We start from the raw sequence: 22463 nt of genomic DNA on the forward strand, positions 1-22463 counted from the left end.
GTAACTTCTGTGCTTTTTGTACTCAATTGTTAAAATATTTAATTAATCTAAATATTTAAAAACTGGTCTTTATATCTCAAAGAAGATTATTTAGAGTAACCCACACTTCAAAAATTAAATGCTTTGGTGGAAGCCTTACAGTATAAAAACTCCTCAAAAGGCAAATTCAAGTTGATTTACTTTTGTGGTAACCTGACAGAATAATCACATTTATAAACTTATTTTCACGTAGTGTTGGTATTCAGGAAAATAACTGATTATTAAAAGAAGCCTGCCACAAAAAGGGAATCATATACATTTCACTTACAAGATTCTCTTCTCTCTTGAAACTCATGTATGTAGCCTTCCAATTAGAATATGCCAGACTTACAAACTTCCTTAAAAGAAAGGTAATACAATCCCCGCCAGACAAAACCCTCATATCAAACAGTCTGTTTACGTTAGCTCAAAAGCTCTTAGGTTATAAACTGTGTGGTGGGACCCTTTGTTTCAAACAGTTGGGTTTTATTGTGTAAGGTTCATCGTCTGGTTGGGATTTTTTTTAACATTACTATTAACTTTCTGCTGTTTTGCTGCACAGATTTGCAATACACACTTCAACTAAAACCGCCATAACCTCTGATCAAAGATGCTGTCCAGATGATCAACACCTATGAACAAGAAACATCAAAGAACTGGAGTGTCACCAGACTCTTATTACGCTTTCACGCTCCAGTCAGCTACCCCTGTCCAAACAAAATGCTATAAATCCTTATCTATACCAGCTAACTAATCAGTCTGCATGTCTCTGAGCCCAACTTTCGGGAACTGGTAGCACTATCATTTGGTTTAACTCACAATGGACCTCGGAGTAATTATATTAAATACTTAATTTAAAAAACTTCTTAATTTAAAAATCTGTAAGAATATTCACTTTAAGGTTACTGAGGCACTCCGCTATCACATACAATTCAAGCACTCAACACAGTTATTAGAGCTTAAATACAAAACCAGTACACAAATAGCCAAAACAACAACAAAAAATTCTGTCTATTGCCAAGTTTTGTTGCATGTAATAAACATAACTGCAGAAAGCATTTTTCCAGTAGTCTGCATTTTTCAGTCTGAAGTTTTCAATCCAAATGAAATTCATTGTGTCATCAAGTTGGTGAAATCTTATCTCAAGTCACTGAGGCAGAAAGGTAGTGGGTTTATGTGAAGAAAACTGGAAAGAGTAACGTGATAAGCCTTATTAAAATCTTATTCTGAATTAAGCATGAAATTTTGAACATACTATTTCATCCTACGATTTTAGGAACAAAAGTGCTGATACGCTTAAATTCCCACGGAAGATTCCGCACAGTATTTTCCAACTACCTATTTAGTTTCAAATTCTTTTCCAAGTCAATGCCAGAGAACTTAAAAGTGAATCAGTCACCTGTACGATTATCAAAAGACTAATCATTGCTAAATTTAATCCTCTTCCAGTCTAGTATGCACAGTTTTCTCAGAGAATTCTTACAAGCAATATATGTTATTCACATCATCTGATCATTAAAAGAACTACCAAATGCAAGTATGGCCACTTCTAGTTCAACACTTTCTGTGGTTTCACCAGCAAAGGTTACTGGATGTAAGGCTGCACTGGGTTTGCATGGCAAGGTTTTGCTAGTGAGTGGGCTATAAAGATGGCTTCTGTGAAAAGATACCAAAAGCTCTCTCCATGTCTGACAAAACTAGCTCCAAGATGGACTCACCACTGGCCAAAGTGATGGTGGTAGCACCTCTGTGATAACATATTTAAGAAAGTATTTAAGACCATCTAAGGAACCTGAATGTGCACAAGTCCATGGGACTTGATGAGATGCATCCGTGGATCCAGAGGGAACCCACAGATGGAAGTTGCCAAGCCACTGACCATCATATTTGAGAAGTTGTGGCAGTCTAGTGAGGTTCCCGATGACTGGAAGAGAGGTAACATAACTCCATTTTTAAAACGGAAAAAAAAAAAAAAAAAAGAAGATCCAGGGAACTACAGGACAGTCAGTCTCACCTTTGTGCCTGGCAAGGTCATGGAGTAGATCCTCCTGGAAACTAGGCTAAGGCACATGGAATACAAGGAGGTGACTGGTGACAGCCAACATGGCTTCACTAAGGGCAAATCGTGCTTAACCAACCTGACAGCATTCAGGCCTGAGGAGAAGGACTTGGGGGCAGTGGCAGATAAGAAGCTCAACATGAGCCAGCAATGTGCGCTTCCATCCCAGAATGCTCACCATATCCTGGGCTGCATCAAAACAAGTATGGTCAGCAGGTCAAGGGAGGTGATTCTGTCACTCTATTCATCTCTTTTGAGACCCCACTTGGAGTGCTGCATCCAGCTCTGGAGCCCTCAACATAAGGAGGAGGTGGACTTGTTGGAGTGAGTCCAAAGGAGGGCCTCAAAGACAACCAGTGGACGGGAGCATCTCTCCTATGAGAAGCTGGGGTTGTTTAGCCTGGAGAAGAGAAGGCTCTGGGGAGACCTCACAGCAGCCTTCCAAGTACCTAAAGGGGGCTTATAAGAAAGATGAGGACAGGCTTTTTAGCAGGGTCTGTAGCAATAGGACGAGTGGTAATGGTTTTGAATTTAAAGAGGGTAGATTTAGACTAGATAATAGTACGAAATTCTTTACTGTGAGGGTGGTGAGGCACTGGAACAGGCTGCCAAGAGAAGTTGTGGATGCTCCATCCCTGCAAGTATTCAAGGCCAGGCTGGATGCGGCTTTGAGCAACCTGATCTAGTGGAAGATGTCCCTGCTTATTGCAGGGGAGTTGGACTGGATGACCTTTAAAGGTCCCTTCCAACCCAAACTATTCTATGATTCTAAGGGGGGAAAAAAAACTGCTGCACAACAGCAGCTGGAAGAGAGGAGTGAGAATACGTGAGAGAAACATCCCTGCAGACACCAAGGTCAGTGAAGGAGAGAGAGGAGGTGCTCCAGAAACCAGAGCAGAGATTCCCTGCAGCCCCTGGTGAAGACCACAGTGAGGCTGGCTGTCCCCCTGCAACACATGGAGATTAAAACTAGAGCAGAGATTCATTTGTAGCCTGTGGAGGACCCCAGGCTGGAGCAGGTGGATACACCCAAAGGAGGCTGTGACTCCATGGGAAGCCTGCACTGGAGCAGGCTCCTGGCAAGACCTGTGATCTCGTGGAAAGGAGCCCACACTGGAGCAGGTTTGTCAGCAGGACTTGTGACCCCATGAGACATCCATGCTGGAGCAGTCTATTCCTGAAGGACTGCAACCCTGTGGAAGGGACACATGCTGAAGCAGTTAATGAAGAACTGAAGCCCATGGGAACAACTCGCACTGGAGGAGTTTGTGGAGGACTATCTCTGATGGGTGGGACCCCACAGTGGAGCAGGGGAAGAGTGTGAGGACGAAGCAGTAGCAAAAACATGTGATGAAGTGGCCACAACCCCCATTCCCCATCCCCTTGCTCCACTCAGGCAGAGAAATCAGGTGTGAAGTTGAGAAGGGAAAGGTAGAGGGAAGGTGTTTTAAGATTTGTTTTTATATCTTGTTAGTCTACTCTGATTTGATTGGTAATAAATTGATTTCCCCAAGTTGAATCTGCTTTGCTTGTGACAGTAGTTCATGAGTGATCTCCCTGTCCTCATCTCAATACATGAATCCTTCGTTACATTTTCTCTCCCCTGTCCAGCTGAAGAGAGAGAGTGATAGAGTGGCTTGGTGGGCACCTGGTGTCCAGTCAAGGTCAACCCACCACAAAGCCATTCTCAAACATACTGGATACTAACACAGGCACCATTCCCTCAGAAAAATGGGAGTGAAGAGCAGGTAGATTTTCCTTGCAACAAGATTTAACTCAACCAGTCCAAAGCAAAAAAGAAAAAACAAACCCAAAAAAGCCTCATTTATATCCATTCTTCCTGTACTAGTATTTATCCTTCTGTAGTGATTATGTACAGTTATTATGATTTATTTAGGCATAATGTACGCGTCAGGCAGACAAAAAAAATATTTAAAACTCCATGACAATGACAGATGAAACAAAAAAACCCATCACAAATGAAAATAACCAACAGTCATAACAGAACAATAAACGAACAAACAAGAGACTTAAAATATCTACATACTGCAGCACTTTTTCCTGGAAAGTTGAAGAAGGCATCAGGTCCATACTTCTGAGGCATGTGTTTTAACACAGACAATAACTTCCCAGCATGTGGTGGCTGACAAAGAATTATTACACTTGTAAATACATAAAACACATCCATAAGAAAGAAAAGACTACATACAAAAATTAGTTTTGACATATTTTAAAGCTTTGCACATGTTTGAGTAATACTCTGCTAAGACACTTAGCACTTTCAATAAACACCATTAATAAAGAGTCATGGAAACCTTCACACAATATGCAGTAGGTGCATCAAAATACAATTAATTGGATAACTAAATTAAGGACTTAAAGGTCAGAGCCACTTTCGCATAGCATAAACTAAACTGACCCTGAATGTTTGCTTCTCCCTTTAACTGTTCATTCCCATCAGCGCTACTGTTTGTGTGGATTTGCAGTGAGCTAAAGAAAATTAACTGATCCAGTTGAAAACTAATTTAGTAAAAACAAATGCAAACAAGTTTTCAGTTACGTAAGTTTTGGATTGTGGCTGTGTGAAACTTGTGTCAGCACAAGGGAGATAGGAACTACCTAGCAAAAGGGAGAGAGAGGATCAGCAGACAAGATTCTTTTCATCAGGACTACAGTTACATACCAATATATCTAAGGGTTACATATATCCCTTCAAATAAGTCCATGGAGAATGACTCAAGTCTCAAAAGCAGTTTGGAGCACCTAAACCGAGTGCTCAGTTAGTGTGAATGTTTAACACTTCCCCATCACCACCCTAATTCTGCATTAATTTAGTTGTAATATTCAGAAACTATAAGCTCCAAATGAAATATATGAGCTCACAACATAAGTAGTACAGCAAATACTGGTCATAATGACAGAACAGTTTTGTGCATCTTCTTTTACAACTTTATAACCTTCCAGTAGATCTATCTTTAAACTACAATTTTATACTTCTGATCTTTTCTGGGAAGTGTCCTTTTTCCCCCTCTTGTAAGCACCCACCCTCTGAAAACCAAGCATTGCATGATCTATCACAAGAATTTCAAATGTACCAAAATTATAGTCAGATAAACAGCACTTCATGAATCTAGTTTAAAATTGAGGAGGAAACACTGAGAACTGCTTAGATGTCTTCAGCACTATAGAATTCAACACAGTAATTTGTGTTGTAGCCAAATACTTCATAACTTTACAGCACTGCTGATTTTAAGATTTATGGAGTTGTGCAACTCCTTAGCAATGCAACTGTGGCATTTTTCTCTTCCTTTCTTCTATATTTAGTCTTTAATAAAGAAAGGAAATTAAGTGCAAATAGCAGAGAGACAGGAAATGAAAAAGTTAATGTTACAGAGACAACTTGAATTCATCTCTATGTTCAATTAAGTTTAAACCCTCTATTAAGTTCAGAGGTTTTTTTGAGAAAGCTGAGATCTCCTAAGTTATTATTTCAAAGGGTCTTTTAAAATTTTCTGTATTATTCGTGCATACTGGCCTTTATACTGAATACATTTTTCAAAATTATTTGAAGTCGACAGCAACACTGTGCTACCCTTTCTCTACACTAGGTAGAATATTTAGAGATAAAAGGAGTTGAATTAAAATTCAAAGTTAAATGACTAATAGTTCCAAATTCCAGCAAACAACAATTTTGTATTAAAGAAAACTTTATCTGGTGGCCTCTACAACATACACATTTTTACTTCAGGAAAGGAGGTTCTCCACAGTAAAAGACAACCCTCTTCTCCCTTTCTAGTTCACACAGGAACAGGAGAAAACATATGATACAATTTTTCAGGTGGAGCTTATTTCCTTCAGTTTCTGCCACAAATTCTCACTTCTCTAACTAGATAATTTTTTTCAATCTTCAGGTAAAGAAGGACAATGTGAAAATAGGAGCACACTGAACTGCCTATGCAAACATTTTTTTTATTTATTTTTCTCTTTTGTCTTCAAGAAAGTTTTAATCCTTTTCCCTTCAATTTCACATAACTGGAATTAGAAAAACAAAAACATGTGCATAAAAACACTTTCTTAGAGCCAGCATATTATTCCCAGGTGTTCAAAAATACCAATCTAGTACACAGATCCAGGAGGAAATTTAATTTCATCACTATTCTACTCTCTGTATTTTAATTACTTACAAGTAAAAAGATTCATTGATATAATACCAGAAAGCATCCTGTATTTCTTGGTACATTTAAAATTGGTTTATTATAACGGTTATCAAACAGCCTTTTAACTTGTGAACATTAGGAAAAATTTAAGCAGCACTACAAAAATGGTTTCAGTTTTGTGTTTTCTTTTACCCATCTCCCTTTTTCTCCTTGAAGCTTGCTGAAGAATAACTTTAGCTCTCGAACTGTCAAGTTATAGCTAGCCAACACACCCAGCATATCCACTAAGAGATCTGAAAAGGAAAAGAACAGCAATACAAATGCTTAATAAAATGCAACGTCAAATTTCTATCACTTAATAAATGTTTCCATGAGATTTTACATAAAAAGGAATACACTGAGTCATATACTGGGTGAAACTGTACCTGCAATCATGTTGTCAGCTTTATCAATCCTCTTGAGCACTTGTTCAACAAGCCCCACTTCGGTGCACGCCTGCAGATTGCGTATACTTTTCTTCAAGATTGCTGTAAACATGCTCCACACCTCAGCCTGGCAGGTGATGTCACACTTATCCAGCAAGTCTACCATGCAGGTGATGCCCTCTCCTTCTTGGATGATAAAGTTCATTTCCAAGTCAAAGGGGCCCCCAACAAGCTTTCAAACAGAAGATTAAAAAAACCCTTAAGGCAACTGTATCAAAGTATCATTTAATGCTTTAAGTTATTCATTCTGCAAAAAGAAAGCTAACAAAGACGTAAGATTAAAAAAAAAAAAAACATAATGAAGCCAGTATCAATGTATCAAGTCTTACTTTTCTTCTTTTTCAAGTTCTGTTGAGTAACTTCAACATAGATGCTCCTAAGGTGTCACCCTCTATCAGATAACTTGCAGAAGAACATTTAACTAGTTTAAGATACAGATGTTCTGAGCTGCCCCACACAGTTGAAAGTGAAGAGACCAAGTGAGTATTCCAAAATCAGCGACACAGCCAAGTCAGCTAAGATACCTTAAACAGCCTGGAGTGGCCCTAAAAGCTTTCCTTCAGGTGTGCTTAACACTCCTCAAGTAAGAGGGCAATTCTAGCCAAAATGAGCTGATGCACATGAGAAATATTGCCACTTATAAACACTTAAAGAGTCACTCCTGAGATATTGAATAAAGTTGGTTAAGTATTAACTGCCAGTTTCATTAGGAACTAAAAGGAAGCAAAGGCTTGCTAAATTCACATGAATGTGAAACAGCAGCACTGTTTGAAGCCTTTGACTACGCTTTGGCTAAGGCACTTAAATTCTCTAATATGTCAGGTCTCCTAGACGCAGGCTTTGTTTGAAAATACACTGAGTAACTAACCACGTACGCATGTGCCAAGGAGGTGGAGGGGGGAAAGAAAATAACCTACTTCTTGTTTGTGTACTCAATAAAATACAAAGTCCAGCCAAAGGAAAAATGGATTGTACTAACCTAAGTCCTCTACCCCAATTTCCCCCTTCACTTTTTAAGCTTCTCTTGGACTTTAGAACTGTATTAACCTTAAAAATGTGTCATGCTTGCCAAAATACTCATTATATACCAGCACACAAATCCGAATTCAGATAGCATTGACTCAAATTATCAAGACGGACTCACAATCAAAAGTATTTCAGCTCATTCTCACTTCTACAGGTTTGTCTGATAAAAGACATTATTTCTGTCCTACATGGTGTTCCTTTCACAGGCTCTGACCATTAATAGCTTCAGTACTGTCACTTGCTCATGTGAAAACTACCCCAAAATACATATACTAACTTGCTTCTATATTAGCTCAGACAGCTTCTCTCAGCTAGTCAGGACCTGAAGATAAACTTACTCAATGGAATAGAATATGTGCTCTTCATTAGCTACTGAAATTACCATACATTTTCCCCAAGTGTCTAAATCTTGTCACTTTGAAGAAGCAATCTTCGGGGCATAAATCAGTAATGCCAAACACCACAAGAAGCAGAGAAAGTTACTGCTTTTATGACAGACTAGACAATGTCTCATGGCAATGATTTCTAAACAATAATTTACACTTTTCCATTTTCTTCCCTCTTGGTCATGAAAAATAATTATGCAATTTACTATAAGATGCTTCCTTAATATCTACAGAAACCACAGGAACAGAGACTTGAATTATATTCCTAACTTCTCTGTATCAACTCACACTGTCAACTCAAACAAATCTATCAAGTAATTATCATTCACCAAGCCTCAGTTTTCCCCTTCCACAAGATGGACCACAGGTCTACCTCAAGAAAGCTCTGTAAGGTAGAATTCAAGGGAGAATGCTGAGCAGAATGGATTAAAACAGAATTATCGCAAAACAAATGCAAAGAAAAAAGTATACCACTTAAAAAAAACCTGAATAAAACATTTGAAAATGTAAAAAATAACCAATGTTACACTACATTTTACACTAAATTTATCATCTTCTACAAAATTGAGGTATTCCTCTAGAAGCCACTCTCTTTCTCACCATCAAGGTAAGAAACAAAGAAAATACTGCATTCTGTGTACACACAGAATAGCTGAAGCTTAAATTGTAGCCACAAACACCTGCTAATTCTTAACAAGAAATTCAACTCTTTATTTATTTGGTATTAACTACCAGCCAACCATCAATTATCACACCAAAACCATAAACAGCAACTAGAGGTGACCTTACCTTCACCCTATAGTCTACACCACCAATCTTTCATTTTTGGCTAGATACACTATTATCAGTAACCACCCATCCAGGAAGCTGTCAAATTAGGTTTCCAATCTTATCTGCAAACATAAGCATTTCAGCAAGTACATTCTAGAAATAATATGCTACGGTAGAAATAATTACCATTTTAACATTTCCTTTAAGAGAAGTGAGGACAAAAAATTTGACAGAGAAAGCAATATACCAAAGGCAGAGTGCATGTATTATATGTATGCATACCCATTAGATACACATAAGCACACACACACCCCACAGTATGTCATATTAACCCTTTCTAATGGTGATTTGAAACTGATCAACCTTCAAAACACAAATTTGTTTCCAATGACAGGGATCATAATCCAGGTCCATGCATTGGCTAGTTATTATCTGAGCTGCAGTAATGGCTGTGCACAGCAAAATGTAATCTTCCCAAATGTCACAGTAAGTTATGAATATCTGAGCAGCTTAATGCACCTTACTAGCCATGAAGTGTGAGAATGTAATCTTATTACTTTTTTTATGGTTGTATTTTTTTGAATAATGTAGCCTTTGAACTGATGTATAGTCTTACCTTGCACTTTAGCATGATTTGGTCTCCTATGTCACATAATACATTTTTCAAAATTCTCCAATTCAACGTATTTTAAGTCCTATGCTGAGCTGCATAAACAATCTTTATAGCAACCTACAGGGTGGCATAACGTTTTCTTTCTTTGGCATGTAAAATTAAGTACAAGCTTACAGGAGTGGTTTTAAAGGGCACTATTCAAAGTATTCAAATATATCCTCACAAATTTTACATTTTGCCAGTTACATTCACCTTTGAAAAAATATATAAACTAAACCAATAGCTCAAGCTTTTTGGTAAAATGTTTCTACATTTAGCCGATTGAGAATAGAGATAATACTTCACAGCAATTTTTAACTACAGACTCAGAGTGTGATTTTTTTTTTCCCTTAGAGAATCAAACTAATGAGAAGTCAACATAATAGCACTAATGTTAAGTATAAAAAAGCCCTACATCACTTCTAAATAGAAACAAAAAGCTAATATAAACACTTAAAACCTTTCTTTGCAACAAGCCTTTCATCTAACATGAAATGGGAGAAGCAATTCAAGAGATAAAAAGAGATGGTGCACCCTTTAGGGTGAGCAACTGCCAAACTACAGTACACAGAAGATAGCTCAGAACAAAGACAGTCAAGCTCCACTTTCCTGAAAGATCATGATCTAGTTCATGAAACTGATTTAAAGTCATTTCTCACAGGGGCAGATATAAAATATTGTAATTATTATTATTATTATATTTATGTATTATTAAAAAAACTTGTAAGAAAATATGAGGAAAAAATATTTCAACAAACTGTAACAAGAAAAAAAGAAATCAAGTCCAAGATCACAATCAGCATTTCTCCTGGAAAAGCCAAATTGGTTATACTTGAGAGAACTATAAGGCTGGATCTCCACAATTTTACCTCAAATCTCCAAAAAAGACTTGACTTACACAGAGTTTCCTCATCCATCTGGTTACTAGATACACATCAAGCCAAATGTACTTGATTTGTTTCCTACAACCAGATTAGCCAAGCAAACTGTAAGCTCCCTTTTCCTCAAGATGTTGATTTTGTAATCTTAGAATTGTTTCTTTAGTATGTCCAAAACAAGAAGTTTGGACAATTCCTATCCAATGGAAAATGCCTATCCTATAAAGAGAAAAAAATGCAGGCAATTAGGTCAGTTCTATCTCAGTAAAAATTTTAAAAGTTTCTGCTTAATAAGAATGCACAGAGCTGTATGTACAAAGCTGATAACAACACAAAATCTTCCATTTATAAGAGTAAGGTACTTATACACAATAAACATCAAGAAAAATGTGCTGAAGCTAAACCAGTTGCCATTTCAACAATTAAAACTTTGATATACAACCTATGTTTTACCTCAGTTCACAAAACAGCTATGTTATCCAAAATGGTCCTGTTCTTAATGCAATTTTACTTCATTAGTCGACCTAAGGTTAAAAGCAAACAAACAAAAAAACCCCTATGTTTTTCATCCCTTGATGATGGAATCTGAATGCAGCCTTTGGAGAACACAAATAGAAAAAAGACGAATTCATTTCAGCTATTATGCTTCTGAGTAAAAATAAATACAATATTCTCTGCCTACATTTATTCTCATTTTCCACCAAAGTAATAATTCACATCCTGGACTCCATCTCCTTTCATGTACTCAGAAACTTAAAACAAATGTACTGATCATCAAAAATACATACCAAACATTTGAGAAGTATAAGAACTAAAATCTCTTTAGGGAAAGGATCTCATAGGATCATAAGTGAACCCAAGCCAGTCAAATTCTCTGAGGGCACACAATAAACACTGAAAGTCAACACTGTAGTACACACTCTGGGTGTGATAAAAAGATGGTTCTGATTTGGAAAGGCATCTACAGACGTGGACCTTTTGGAGCAAGTCCAGAGGTTGGCCACAAAGATGATGAGAGGGCTAGAGCACCTCTCCTACAAGGACAGGCTGAGAGAGTTGGGGCTGTTCAGCCTGGAAAAGAGGAGGCTCCAGGGAGACCTTACAGCAGTCTTCCAGAACCTAAAGGGGGCCTACAGGAAAGACGGGGAGAAACTCTTTAGCAGGGTCTGTTGCAATAGGATGAGGGGTAATGGTTTTAAAATAGAGAGAGGTAGATTTAGATTAGATATTAGGAAAAATTTTTTTACAGTGAAGGTGGTGGAACACTGGCACAGGTTGCCCAGAGAGGTGGTGGATGCCCCATCCCTGGAAACATCCAAGGCCAGGTTGGACGGGGCTCTGAGCAACCTGACTGAGTTGGAGACGTCCCTGCTCCTTGCAGGGGGCTTGGACCAGATGAACCTTTAAAAGGTCCCTTCCAACCTCAACTATTCTATTACTCTACGACCAGAAGAAGAAAAAGGTGGGGAAAAAGAATAAATCGCACATACTAATTTGCAGCAATCCATTCTCTGCGCCTCATCCCCCACTTTCCCATGCAGTTGTTTCTATCACTAACATAACACTTGGAGATGAGAATATATTAAAATACAAGTCCTAAGAGGAGATTTCATTGGAAAGCCTGCTGATAGCTTCCATAAGTGTAACAGCTAGTGGCATTAGTATGAATGTCAAGTCAGTGAAATTATGACAAATAGGGCTCAGGCCCAGAGAGGTTTTAGGGAGGCAAGAAAGGAACAGAAAAAGCCTAGATGTGGCAATATATAGAAGAAAAAAAATTTGACTATATCAACCATAATGCAACCAGAAAAACTAGGTAAAGTACAAAGAACTACAAGAAGATAAACTCATGAAAGGCAAGGTCATAAGCTCTCAACAAGATGCACATGATTCAAAGTCATCTGGCACCTCAGCTCAAAGTTTAAACTAACATGAGACCATGAATATGCAAGTGGCCAGTGAGTCTTTCATAGCAGGGAAGATTATACTCCAGCCTCTTCTATAAGCATCCTCTTTGACCTTGCTCGACCTTTGGACTTGCCTTCCCAAACCTCCCAAAACCATGACCAACCCCAAAAACCAAAAATAATCAGACAAAGAGCAAATAGATGTTTCTTGAGCAGTAAACCACAAACCTTTCTTGCTGATATCTTGGGCTAAAGTCACCAGTTTCTCCCCATCCAAGACTACCCAATAGCTACACCACAAAAAAAAAAAAAAAAAAAAAAAAAAAAAAAAAAAAAAAAGAATACTAATAGTATTCATCTCATCTGCTTTCTAAGGAAAAAGGATGGTAAGGAAAAAAAAAGCTACATTTTCTTAATTAGCTGCTTTCTCTCCTGTTAGCAAGTTCCTAACAAAGCCTACACACCTTCATTTACCTAGCAAATAAGAAAGGTCCATTTTAATCCAGGCATATCAATAGTGGCATTGCACAACAGCCTTGCATTCCCTTTAATCTTGAGGCTTTCATATAATTCTATTCAATACTGCTATCAACTATTATCAAAGCTTGATCAGTCAGGAAAAGTCACTCCCATTGCTTCCTTTCATAGTGATGTAACATGAATGTTCTGTATTAAAATAAAATTTCTTCAAGTCTGTCTCTCATTTGGAAAACTGACAAAAAGTAAATTTAACAATGACCCACAAGGTGTTAAGAGTCTACTACTGCCACCTAATGTTGTATTTGAAACTGTTAGCCCAGCATTACACATTTTTAATATAGTGTCTCAGCACAGTATAATTCGCTTCCTCCCCGAGACAGCTTTTCTATCAGCAGCTTATATCTCATGCTCTCTCACAACAAAGAAGAAAGCTGTATCTCCAGGAAATAAGACTGCATAAGATTTCAAATTAACAGAAAAGTTTACATTTAAGTATTGGTTTATATAAAACCAGAGTTTATTAAACTTCATAATTGCTGACTACAGAAGGCACACAATTTACCCAATTCACACAAGAAAGAGTAGCAAGTATCTCCTAACCAGCTAATCCGAGGCATGAAACAGTTCATTAAAACTTTCCTTTAAAGAGGTATTTAGCTATGCTTATGTATACATTAAAATTATTCTCTCAAAATAACAAATGCAAAAAAGCAAAATTCTTGTCCAGGTAGGCACAATACATCTGAAGCATCCTTATGGTGGTGACATTTATCTATGTGTTTCTCCTTCCCAACCGAAAGAGGGGCACAGGGGACAATACAGTTTTAGAAGATAATTATGTTGTCATCAATTATGCTGTACTTTCCCTAGCTAATAAGTATTTTCACTCTGCTTGCAAGCATTTTTACATCAAATTAGTTCACAAACACAATTAGTTCAGTTTGTAGTGTGCAGGTGAAGCCCCAGTGCAAGCACACCAATGCAAGGAAGAATTAGCTCTACATAGTGTTTTTAAACACAAGGACAGGGGAGTGGCACTATGAATTTCAAATTTTATACATTTTAGAAAAAGCTTTTAGAAAGTCTTTTTAAAAGTACATACCACATACTCTGTCTTATAAAGGGAACAATCCCAGTTTTAAGCTAAATGATTAGCAAAGTTAAATTTTATCCTACAAAAACAAATAGGGAAAAGACGACTAAAAAAAATTCTACATTTATTTTATCAGTTTGGTATCCATTAAAATAAAAAAAAAAAAACAACCCCCCCCCCCAAAAAAAAAAAAAAAAGACAATCTCAGTACACAGTTCAAATTAAAAACAAATACCACACTTGAACTCAAAACAGTTACAGCATTCCATACCATCGTGCACAGTGCTTCTGTCTTCCCTTCTGGAAATTCAACAACAGATTCCAAAAATGAAAGAAAATAGGTAAGTTCAATATTAGGATTTTTACCCTCCTCCCAATCCTTACTGGCTCATCAAGAGGTGGGACAGCTGATATAAAAAGGATTGCCAAGAACATGACACAAAACATGAGTTCTAGGAGCCCAGAGAACCACTCTGACACAGACCAAACAGAGGATACACTCAGCAAACCCGCAGGATACTGGACAAACGTGGAGAAGACGACAGAAGCATAAAACTGATTCCCCACCAGCTTTTCTCTGAAGCACAACACTGAGCATAGAGGCCCTTTGCTCCTGAGGAGACCATGCAACTATAAGCTTTATTACAAATGTCTGAGGAAACAAAGGACTACCAAGCTGATTTTTTGCAAAACAAACAATTTCAAGACAAACTTTTAACAAACTCCAAATAGTGCCTGAAGGCATATTTACAAAACCTGGCACTTTTCCAACTTTGGCTTACACTATAGATCTTGATAGATATTAACATAGATATAGACTATATATAAATCCAGCTGAAATTCATATATTTTCAGTATCTGTATTAATAGCATTAAATTCTGCTTCTGTTTTAATTTACTTTTTTCAGTGAACCTTAACCTGTGATAGCGTTTAAGACATAGAAGAAAGATACCACTCCAAGAGATGGTTTAATAATATGCAAATTTGTAGCTCTGTACAGGAAATGAAATACCCTAAATCTTTACATCACATCAGATTCATATGTGCATTGAAAGCAAATAAATCATTTAAACCATGATACAGAGAACCTTTTTAAATTTGCATTTATCTACAGTAAATACTGCCATCTTCTTTAATAGCTTGCTAGTGCAATCTTAGCAAACTAATGATTTATGGTTTTGACATTTTAAAAATCAGAAATCTGTCATTTTATGACATCCAGTAGAAAGCCAGCTTGAGTTAAATTACTCTGAATTTAAACTCAAATACATGAAAAACACATAGCAAAGCACTGTACCATACTGGCCGTATCCCAGCACTTCCCTCCCCAGTTGCATTTCTAAAAGTTATCTTTTATTTGAATTTACAAGGATATTAATTTTTTTTTTCCCCAGTATCCAGATACATGGAACTTCATCAAGCACCTCTTTGCCAAGTCTGGAAATATCACCCATCAGCAAACAAAAACAATCTGCTATATACTGAGAGAAACAGACTAACCATACCTCAGTCACCAAGCTGCACACGTCTGCAAGCTGTCCTATCTTGATCCTTCCTCTCAAGGAACGAGTCCAAAAGAAGACATTTCTAATATCATACAAATCAACAAGTTCACAGCAGGGAAGAAACCATACGGTCAGGATGACCTTTCAGAGAATGCCCTGCTTGCATCTACCTCCATCATTCAGGACATTCTCATTGTATGCAAGAGGCAGAAGAAAATTAATTCCGCCCGCAGGCCAAATCAGAAAAAAAAACCAAAAAAAAAAACGAAACCAACTATACAACACCGACACCACGCCTGAGTAAATATGACTAAGTTTACACACACTCAAAAACAAGGGCCCACACAGAAGTTAGACAGGTAGGTTAAAATGGGAAAGTAGACTTATTGACTCCCACTGCCAGAGAACTTCTCTTGCAATGACTAGTGAAAGACAAAAATTTCAAGTCTAATAATACATTTGGATACTCCTAAAAAAACACTTACCTGAAACAATTTGCCCAGGCGTTCTTGTCATTAAATTCTTTTTCTAACCTTTTTTTTTTCCTCTAATCACTTAAATGTAAAAGATTACCAAAGATACTTGTCTTCCTTCAACCAAACTGGTGTGCAAAGACAGTAATAATAATTCAATAAAGTATTTTAAGATGCTTCCTTTAAACATTTAGTATTACTAATGATTAGTAATTAACTATTGATTTTATTTCAATTTGTAATTGAAAGGAAAACACAGGAAGTCACAGGTGTAGTAAACACCTTCCAATTACAAAGAAGTACAAACAATTACACAATTATTTTTCTGTATACCACATATCCTGAACAGGAATACTTCTAAAAATATATATAACCATAACAGGTTGCTAATGTACAATAATATATTATATTTGACCTTCTGAAAATTGCAGCTTCCTAAACTAAGAAAACTAGAAAAAAAATGTAAAGTAAATAATTCCCAAAAAGCCTCCCAGTGCATCCAAAGCAAGGTACATGCAGTCTAGGGGGTGTGCAGGACAATCCTCTGGGGTGCAGAAAAAAAAAATTTTTCCCCCTATCATTACTGAATAAAATTTAAAAATTAAAAGTACTTTTTATTTTATCTTTATCTCACAGTTTTTAATTCCTATTTTGTATTATTTATAATGAACATAACATACTAATACAGCAGAACATGTATATAATTCATAAATAAATAGTTGTACATTTATTGGGGGTGCATGCTCAAATTTTTTTTACTGATGGAGTGCACAATCAAAAAGGTGTGAAGATCACTTCCCTAGATGCTAGAGAACAGATAATATATCCCAATACTTTTGTACAGAAACAATACATCTGTCTGGTATTTTACAGTGGTTTGGGGGCAAGGAGAAAGGAGTCACCACTCTTCACAGAATCGTAAGTTTGCATCCTGCAAGTATTATACAAGCAATCCTTCACATAACTTTATAACTTTTGACTTAAATCGGATATTCACTTTGTAAGATTTGCTAAGTACATTGTTAAAAAAAAAAACGTGTAACAATGGAATTCTAGGAATAAAACAAGGTTAGGAGTTCATTCTAGGAAACATGTTTGCAAGTGTTTTCCAAGTGTTTTTGAGACTAGGGGCTAACAGCTACAAGTAAGGGAGAAAGGCGAAAGGAACAAAGGAAGTCACAGAAAAGGAACAAAACAGAACATGTTCTAAACACGGAATTATACAAGAACAGCAAAGAATAACCTTACAAGAGGAATAAAATGAAGCAACATTATACAAGATTAATTGAGTAATCAGTTTACTTATAAAGCTCTGGCAGGTTTTATCAGATTTAGCAACTGTAATGTTAAGGTATTTCCTCTCCTACTAAAAGTTGCAGCCCACATATAGCACATGCTAGAAGCAAATGTATGCCAGCTCCCCAACGGCCATCATACTTCATAGCTCAGCAGATTAATTGCTGAGAATTTCAGCACAGCTAAAGGCACCAGGTTACAAAGTCCAGCAGAAACCAAGAACGGGCACATTTGCTTCTGTCATTTCTGACACTGCCTCAATCCAGAACAGCTGGAAAGCACCACACTTGCCTTCTCTGAATCGGCAGAGATTGCTGCCACAGCTGAAGCAGAGACAGTTGTCCTGGGATGATATTTTCATCCCTGGCTGGGATTAAATTTTCCTTTGGACGTAAGAAATATTAAATAACATGCTACAGGAAACATAAAACACACTGCTTTCCCTGTTGCAATTTTTAAAATTTGCCCTGCCTCAATTTGTCTATCCCTTTTCTCAGCATATAGGCAACGAGTGAATAGAAATTGTCTCCAAGGAATAGTTACAACAGTAAAGGAGAAGGGAGGAAAAAAAAAAAAAAAATAACGGAAGAAACAAACAAGACAAAGACTACTAGTGTTGCATACATTATCACTATCACCTACAAATGTAACCTCCTGCTTACAGTGTCCCCACTCTTCTGGCAAGTGCCTCCCCTAGTAAATGCCAGTTGTTCTCTTGATCACCCTGTACAATAACTTTTTCCATTTCCATAGAAAACAACATAATTCTGATGTAACTATGCATCTACCTATACATTTAGCTAAGCAGTTCTACCCATCCAGTTCACGTCACAGTCTCCCAATTTTTCTGGGAGAGTCACCTCCTACATGGGCCAGTGTGCAAACCACTTATGTAACCTGTCATATCCACAGAGAGGAATTATGTTATGACCAAGCTCATTTGAACTGTTGACCAGAGCTGCAATTGAAGTCAGATCTAAAAAGACAAAAGCATCCTCAAATTAATACAGTTGTGAACTATGTTCTGTTTGATTTTTTTTTTTTTTAATTTTGCAATCAAATACTACCAACTGTAACTGTCATGCGTTCTTCAGAAAACCTGGCAGGACCCTCCCACTCCCCCACGACCAACTGCACTTCAGACTGGACAAAAGCAACAACTGTCAGACAAGAGAGTTTTGAATTACAGACTCAAGCAAATATTTAGCCAGTAAAGCTGGCATTTACTAAGGCTTGGCTTCCAATATTTTTAACTTTAAAATAATTTTTTAACACCAAATTCAACAGATTTGTCAAGAATTTGAACAAAATCACAGTACTAATGGAGTTCTCAGCATTCCTTCATCAACACTGTCATGTCACGTATTCGGACTTCTAAGGTAAAAAGGCTTGCTCTGGAATTACTACACTCATAAGGATTTAAGAATTTAGAAGGATGCTTAAACACCTTCCCCACATGCAAATCTGTGATTCAAAACTAAACTATCATCCACGAGTGATAATATACATAACCTAAAAAAGGTTACATCCAAATAATGTAGGAGTATGTGAAATGGTGTTTCTTAGAATACTCTCTTCTCTGTGAAGTGTGATTAACTGAACAATAAAACTTGCTTTAGTGAGACAATGAAGGAAAGAACATCTGTCACTACTAAATGCTAGTCAAATTGAACATAAATAAAGTATCACTACAAAAGGAGAGATTAATGCCATCAAAATAAAGATCAGTATAATCTTTCAAGCAAAATCTTCTATTTCATTCCATATCCAAATTATTTTCCCTTTTTTTCTTTAGTGTTAATAGTCATGTAGTCCCTACATAATTTCCTTCAAATTCTGTAATTAGTAAAGACCCACAGTAATAAAAGAACAAGTAACCATCTTCCCAGTTTCTTAAAGTCTGGCCCTTCTATAAAAATTGCATTTATTTACTAAAACAAGTTTCAAAGAAAACATATAACATCTACTATAGTCATGGATTCTGGGACTGCAAGGGTAACTACAGAATTTATAAACAAAAATTATTTGGAAATGATAGAGTACTTCAACATTTTTCATCTAAATAAACAAATAGAAAAAAGATCTTCAGCTTACAGGTAAACCATTTTGATCTAAATTCTAAACCTGGAGACTCAGTAGAGCCTCTAACAGAGGAGCTATTTCATTTTCTTTCCTTCTACTGGCACGTTATCTCTAGAAATAAAGTTTTGCCAAGCAAATTCAGCAGTATGAAGAGAAGAATCACAGATACATTCCTCAACGTTTATCAAATCAGCCTCTTAGTAACAGTATTTCCTGTGGCTTTCCACACATTTAACAGAGTCATAGAGTCACCGAACGCTTTAGGTTGAAAAAGGCCTTTAAGATCATAGAGTCCAACCATTAACCTAGCACTGCCAAGTCCACCACTAAGCCATGTCCCTAAGCTCCTCACCTACACGTTCTTTGAACACCTCCAGGGATGGTGACTCCACCATCTTACCTGGACAGCCTGTTCCAATGCCTGCTAACCCCTTCGGCGAAGAAATATTTCCCAATATCCAATCTAAATCTCCCCAATGCAACTTGAGGCCATTTCCTTGCGTCCTATCACTCTTTACTCCGGAAAAGAGACGAACACTCACCTCGCTACAACCTCCTTTCAGGTAGTTGTAGAGAGTGATAATGTCTCCCCTCACCCTCCTTTTCTCCAGACTCAACAACTCCAGTTCCCTCAGCTGCTCCTCATAAGATTTGTGTTCCAGACCCTTCACCAGTTTTGTTCCCCTTCTGTGCACGCACCCCAGCACCTCAATGTCTTTCCTATAGCAAGGGGCTCAATATTCACTTATAAGAGAAAGATTTCCAAATACAACAGAAAAAGTAATTAACACAAAAATCATTAAACAAGAAACAAGGTTCAAGACAGCAATCTGATAACAACATAAACTGTGGTCCCTCACATGTAAAGCCAAAGATTGGCGCAAGTATCTTTATTATCTCACTCCAAATATCAGAATGTCTTGAAATTGGGCCCGGCCCTGTTCAACATCTTTGTCGGCGACATGGACAGGGGGATAGAGTGCACCCTCAGCAAGTTTGCCGACGACACCAAGCTGTGGGGTGCCATCGATACGCTGGAAGGGAGGGATGCCATCCAGAGGGACCTTGACAGGCTGGAGAGGTGGGCCCGTGCCAACCTCAGGAAGTTCAACCAGGCCAAGTGCAAGGTCCTGCACCTGGGTCATGGCAATCCCAGGCACAAATACAGGCTGGACAGAGAATGGATTGAGAGCAGCCCTGAGGAGAAGGACTTGGGAGTGCTGGTGGACGAGAAGCTTAACATGAGCAGGCAATGCGCCCTCGCGGCCCAGAAGGCCAACCGCATCCTGGGCTGCATCAAGAGGAGTGTGGCCAGCAGGTCGAGGGAGGTGATTCTGCCCCTCTACTCTGCCCTGGTGAGACCCCACCTGGAGTACTGTGTCCACTTCTGGAGCCCCCAACACAAGAAGGATATAGACGGGTTGGAGAAGGTCCAGAGGAGGGACACAAAGATGATAAAAGGGCTGGAGCACCTCTCTTATGAGGACAGGCTGAGAGAGTTGGGGCTGTTCAGCCTGCAGAAGAGGAGGCTCCGGGGAGACCTGATAGCGGTCTTCCAGTACCTCAAGGGGGCCTACAAGAAAGATGGGGAAAGGCTGTTTAGTAGGGCCTGTTGCAATAGGACGAGAGGTAATGGTTTTAAAATAGAGGGGGGTAGATTTAGATTAGAAATTAGGAAAAAATTTTTTACGATGCGAGTTCTAGAACACTGGAACAGGTTGCCCAGAAAGGTGGTGGAGGCCCCATCTCTAGAAACGTTCAAGGCCAGGCTGGATGAGGCTCTGAGCAACCTGATCTAGTTGGGGATGTCCCTGCTCCTTGCAGGGGGGTTGGACTAGATGACCTTTGAAGGTCCCTTCCAACCCTAACCATTCTATGATTCTATGAAATTCCCAAACACATATGCCTTTAAGAGGAAAAGAAAAGAAAATGAAAATGAAAAATAGGAAAAAAAGAGACAGAACAAAAATCTTTAATCTTAAAGTTTCCTTTTCCTTTCAATCAGTCTACGTATTACCTTTTGTTCCAGTGTAACTTTGGAGAAAAAAGCCAAAAGAGGACTACTAACTACCATCTGCTCTAGCAAAAACACTGGTATGTACATACATCCTCTTCTGCATAGCTCACCATACTTTTTCAAGTAGAAAGACAATTTCATCTATACACTAAGCTTTAGTGGGGGTTTTTGTCAAAGATTAAGACACATGGCACTGTTCCAAAACTCCAGAGCTGTAACAGTGTGCACATTTCTGTGTAAGGCATATCCAAATCCACTAATTTCTTTTACAACATACATTCATCCAACTTAAAGTAGATTTCTCTACTCCCCTTAATTCTGCAACAAAGTAGACAGCTCACAGTATTTGTAGTTTTTCCATTTTTCTGTTTCTGAACAGAAAACATGTTACAAAAATAATAATTTGATCAGTACTATTTCTGTTGCAGTTTTGGAATTTAGAAAATTCCTCCCACAGCCAAGATAAATGGACAAATAAGTTTCTTGAAACTTACAATTCCACTTTGGAAAAAAACAATTTCAGGGGCAGAGGGGTGGGGAAGGGAACGTTGCTAACTTTTGATACCATCACTGCCACATTTTCTGCTGCTTGTCATTGACTGAATTAGGAACTTGTCCAATAGCCCTGTTATCCTGCAATACTACCCAGGAGACACCTGAGGACTCTACAGCTCTTGGACTCCTCAGTTGTGAAAGAGTTGCAACACATGCACTGAAACTGCAGTCCTTAGGACTTCCAAACTCCCAGGCCAATCAGCTACTCTGAAACACAGATTTCAGAGCTGCAGATTGCCTGGGCTCAGTCGCTCACAGAAGGGAATCAAAAGCTCTGGAAAAAAAAAAAAAATTAAAAGTTTATATGCTTTTAAGTCATTAGTGATCCTTCAGATAAGCTGACACAAAACCACAGAAATATCTGATTACAGTGGTAACCCTGTCAGATTGTCATCACACATTTCTTTCTAAACAAACATTTCTTTTTGTCAGAAAAGTCAATTCATCAATGGCTTGCTTTATTATAAAATTCTGAAGTGAAACACTGAAAATAACTCATAAACGGCTGCTGCATATTTAAAGTTTAATGTCCATACTTTAAAAAGCAGAAGAATCCACAACCTCATCTCTACTACTAAAAAAGTTAAAATAGGTATAGCAGAAATCATCTACCGCAAGCAAT

General features: G+C 37.8%; 1 protein-coding gene across 2 annotated transcripts in view; it reads right to left on the bottom strand.

Annotated features, from left to right (window-relative positions):
* The window catches only part of LRBA (LPS responsive beige-like anchor protein), a 423660-nt gene that overhangs the window by 368369 nt on the left and 32828 nt on the right, over window positions 1-22463 (bottom strand). For both annotated transcript variants that reach the window (XM_086746251.1, XM_086746250.1), the window contains exons 3-5: window positions 6660-6891; window positions 6427-6527; window positions 4125-4220 (exon numbers count right to left, since the gene is read on the bottom strand). In XM_086746251.1, the coding sequence (XP_086602377.1) occupies window positions 4125-4220; window positions 6427-6527; window positions 6660-6891 (429 nt within the window). The remainder of the gene's footprint in view (window positions 1-4124; window positions 4221-6426; window positions 6528-6659; window positions 6892-22463) is intronic.

The sequence above is a fragment of the Chlamydotis macqueenii genome, chromosome 4 (genome assembly GCF_036417535.1).
Source record: "Chlamydotis macqueenii isolate bChlMac1 chromosome 4, bChlMac1.mat, whole genome shotgun sequence".
NCBI lineage: Eukaryota > Metazoa > Chordata > Aves > Otidiformes > Otididae > Chlamydotis > Chlamydotis macqueenii.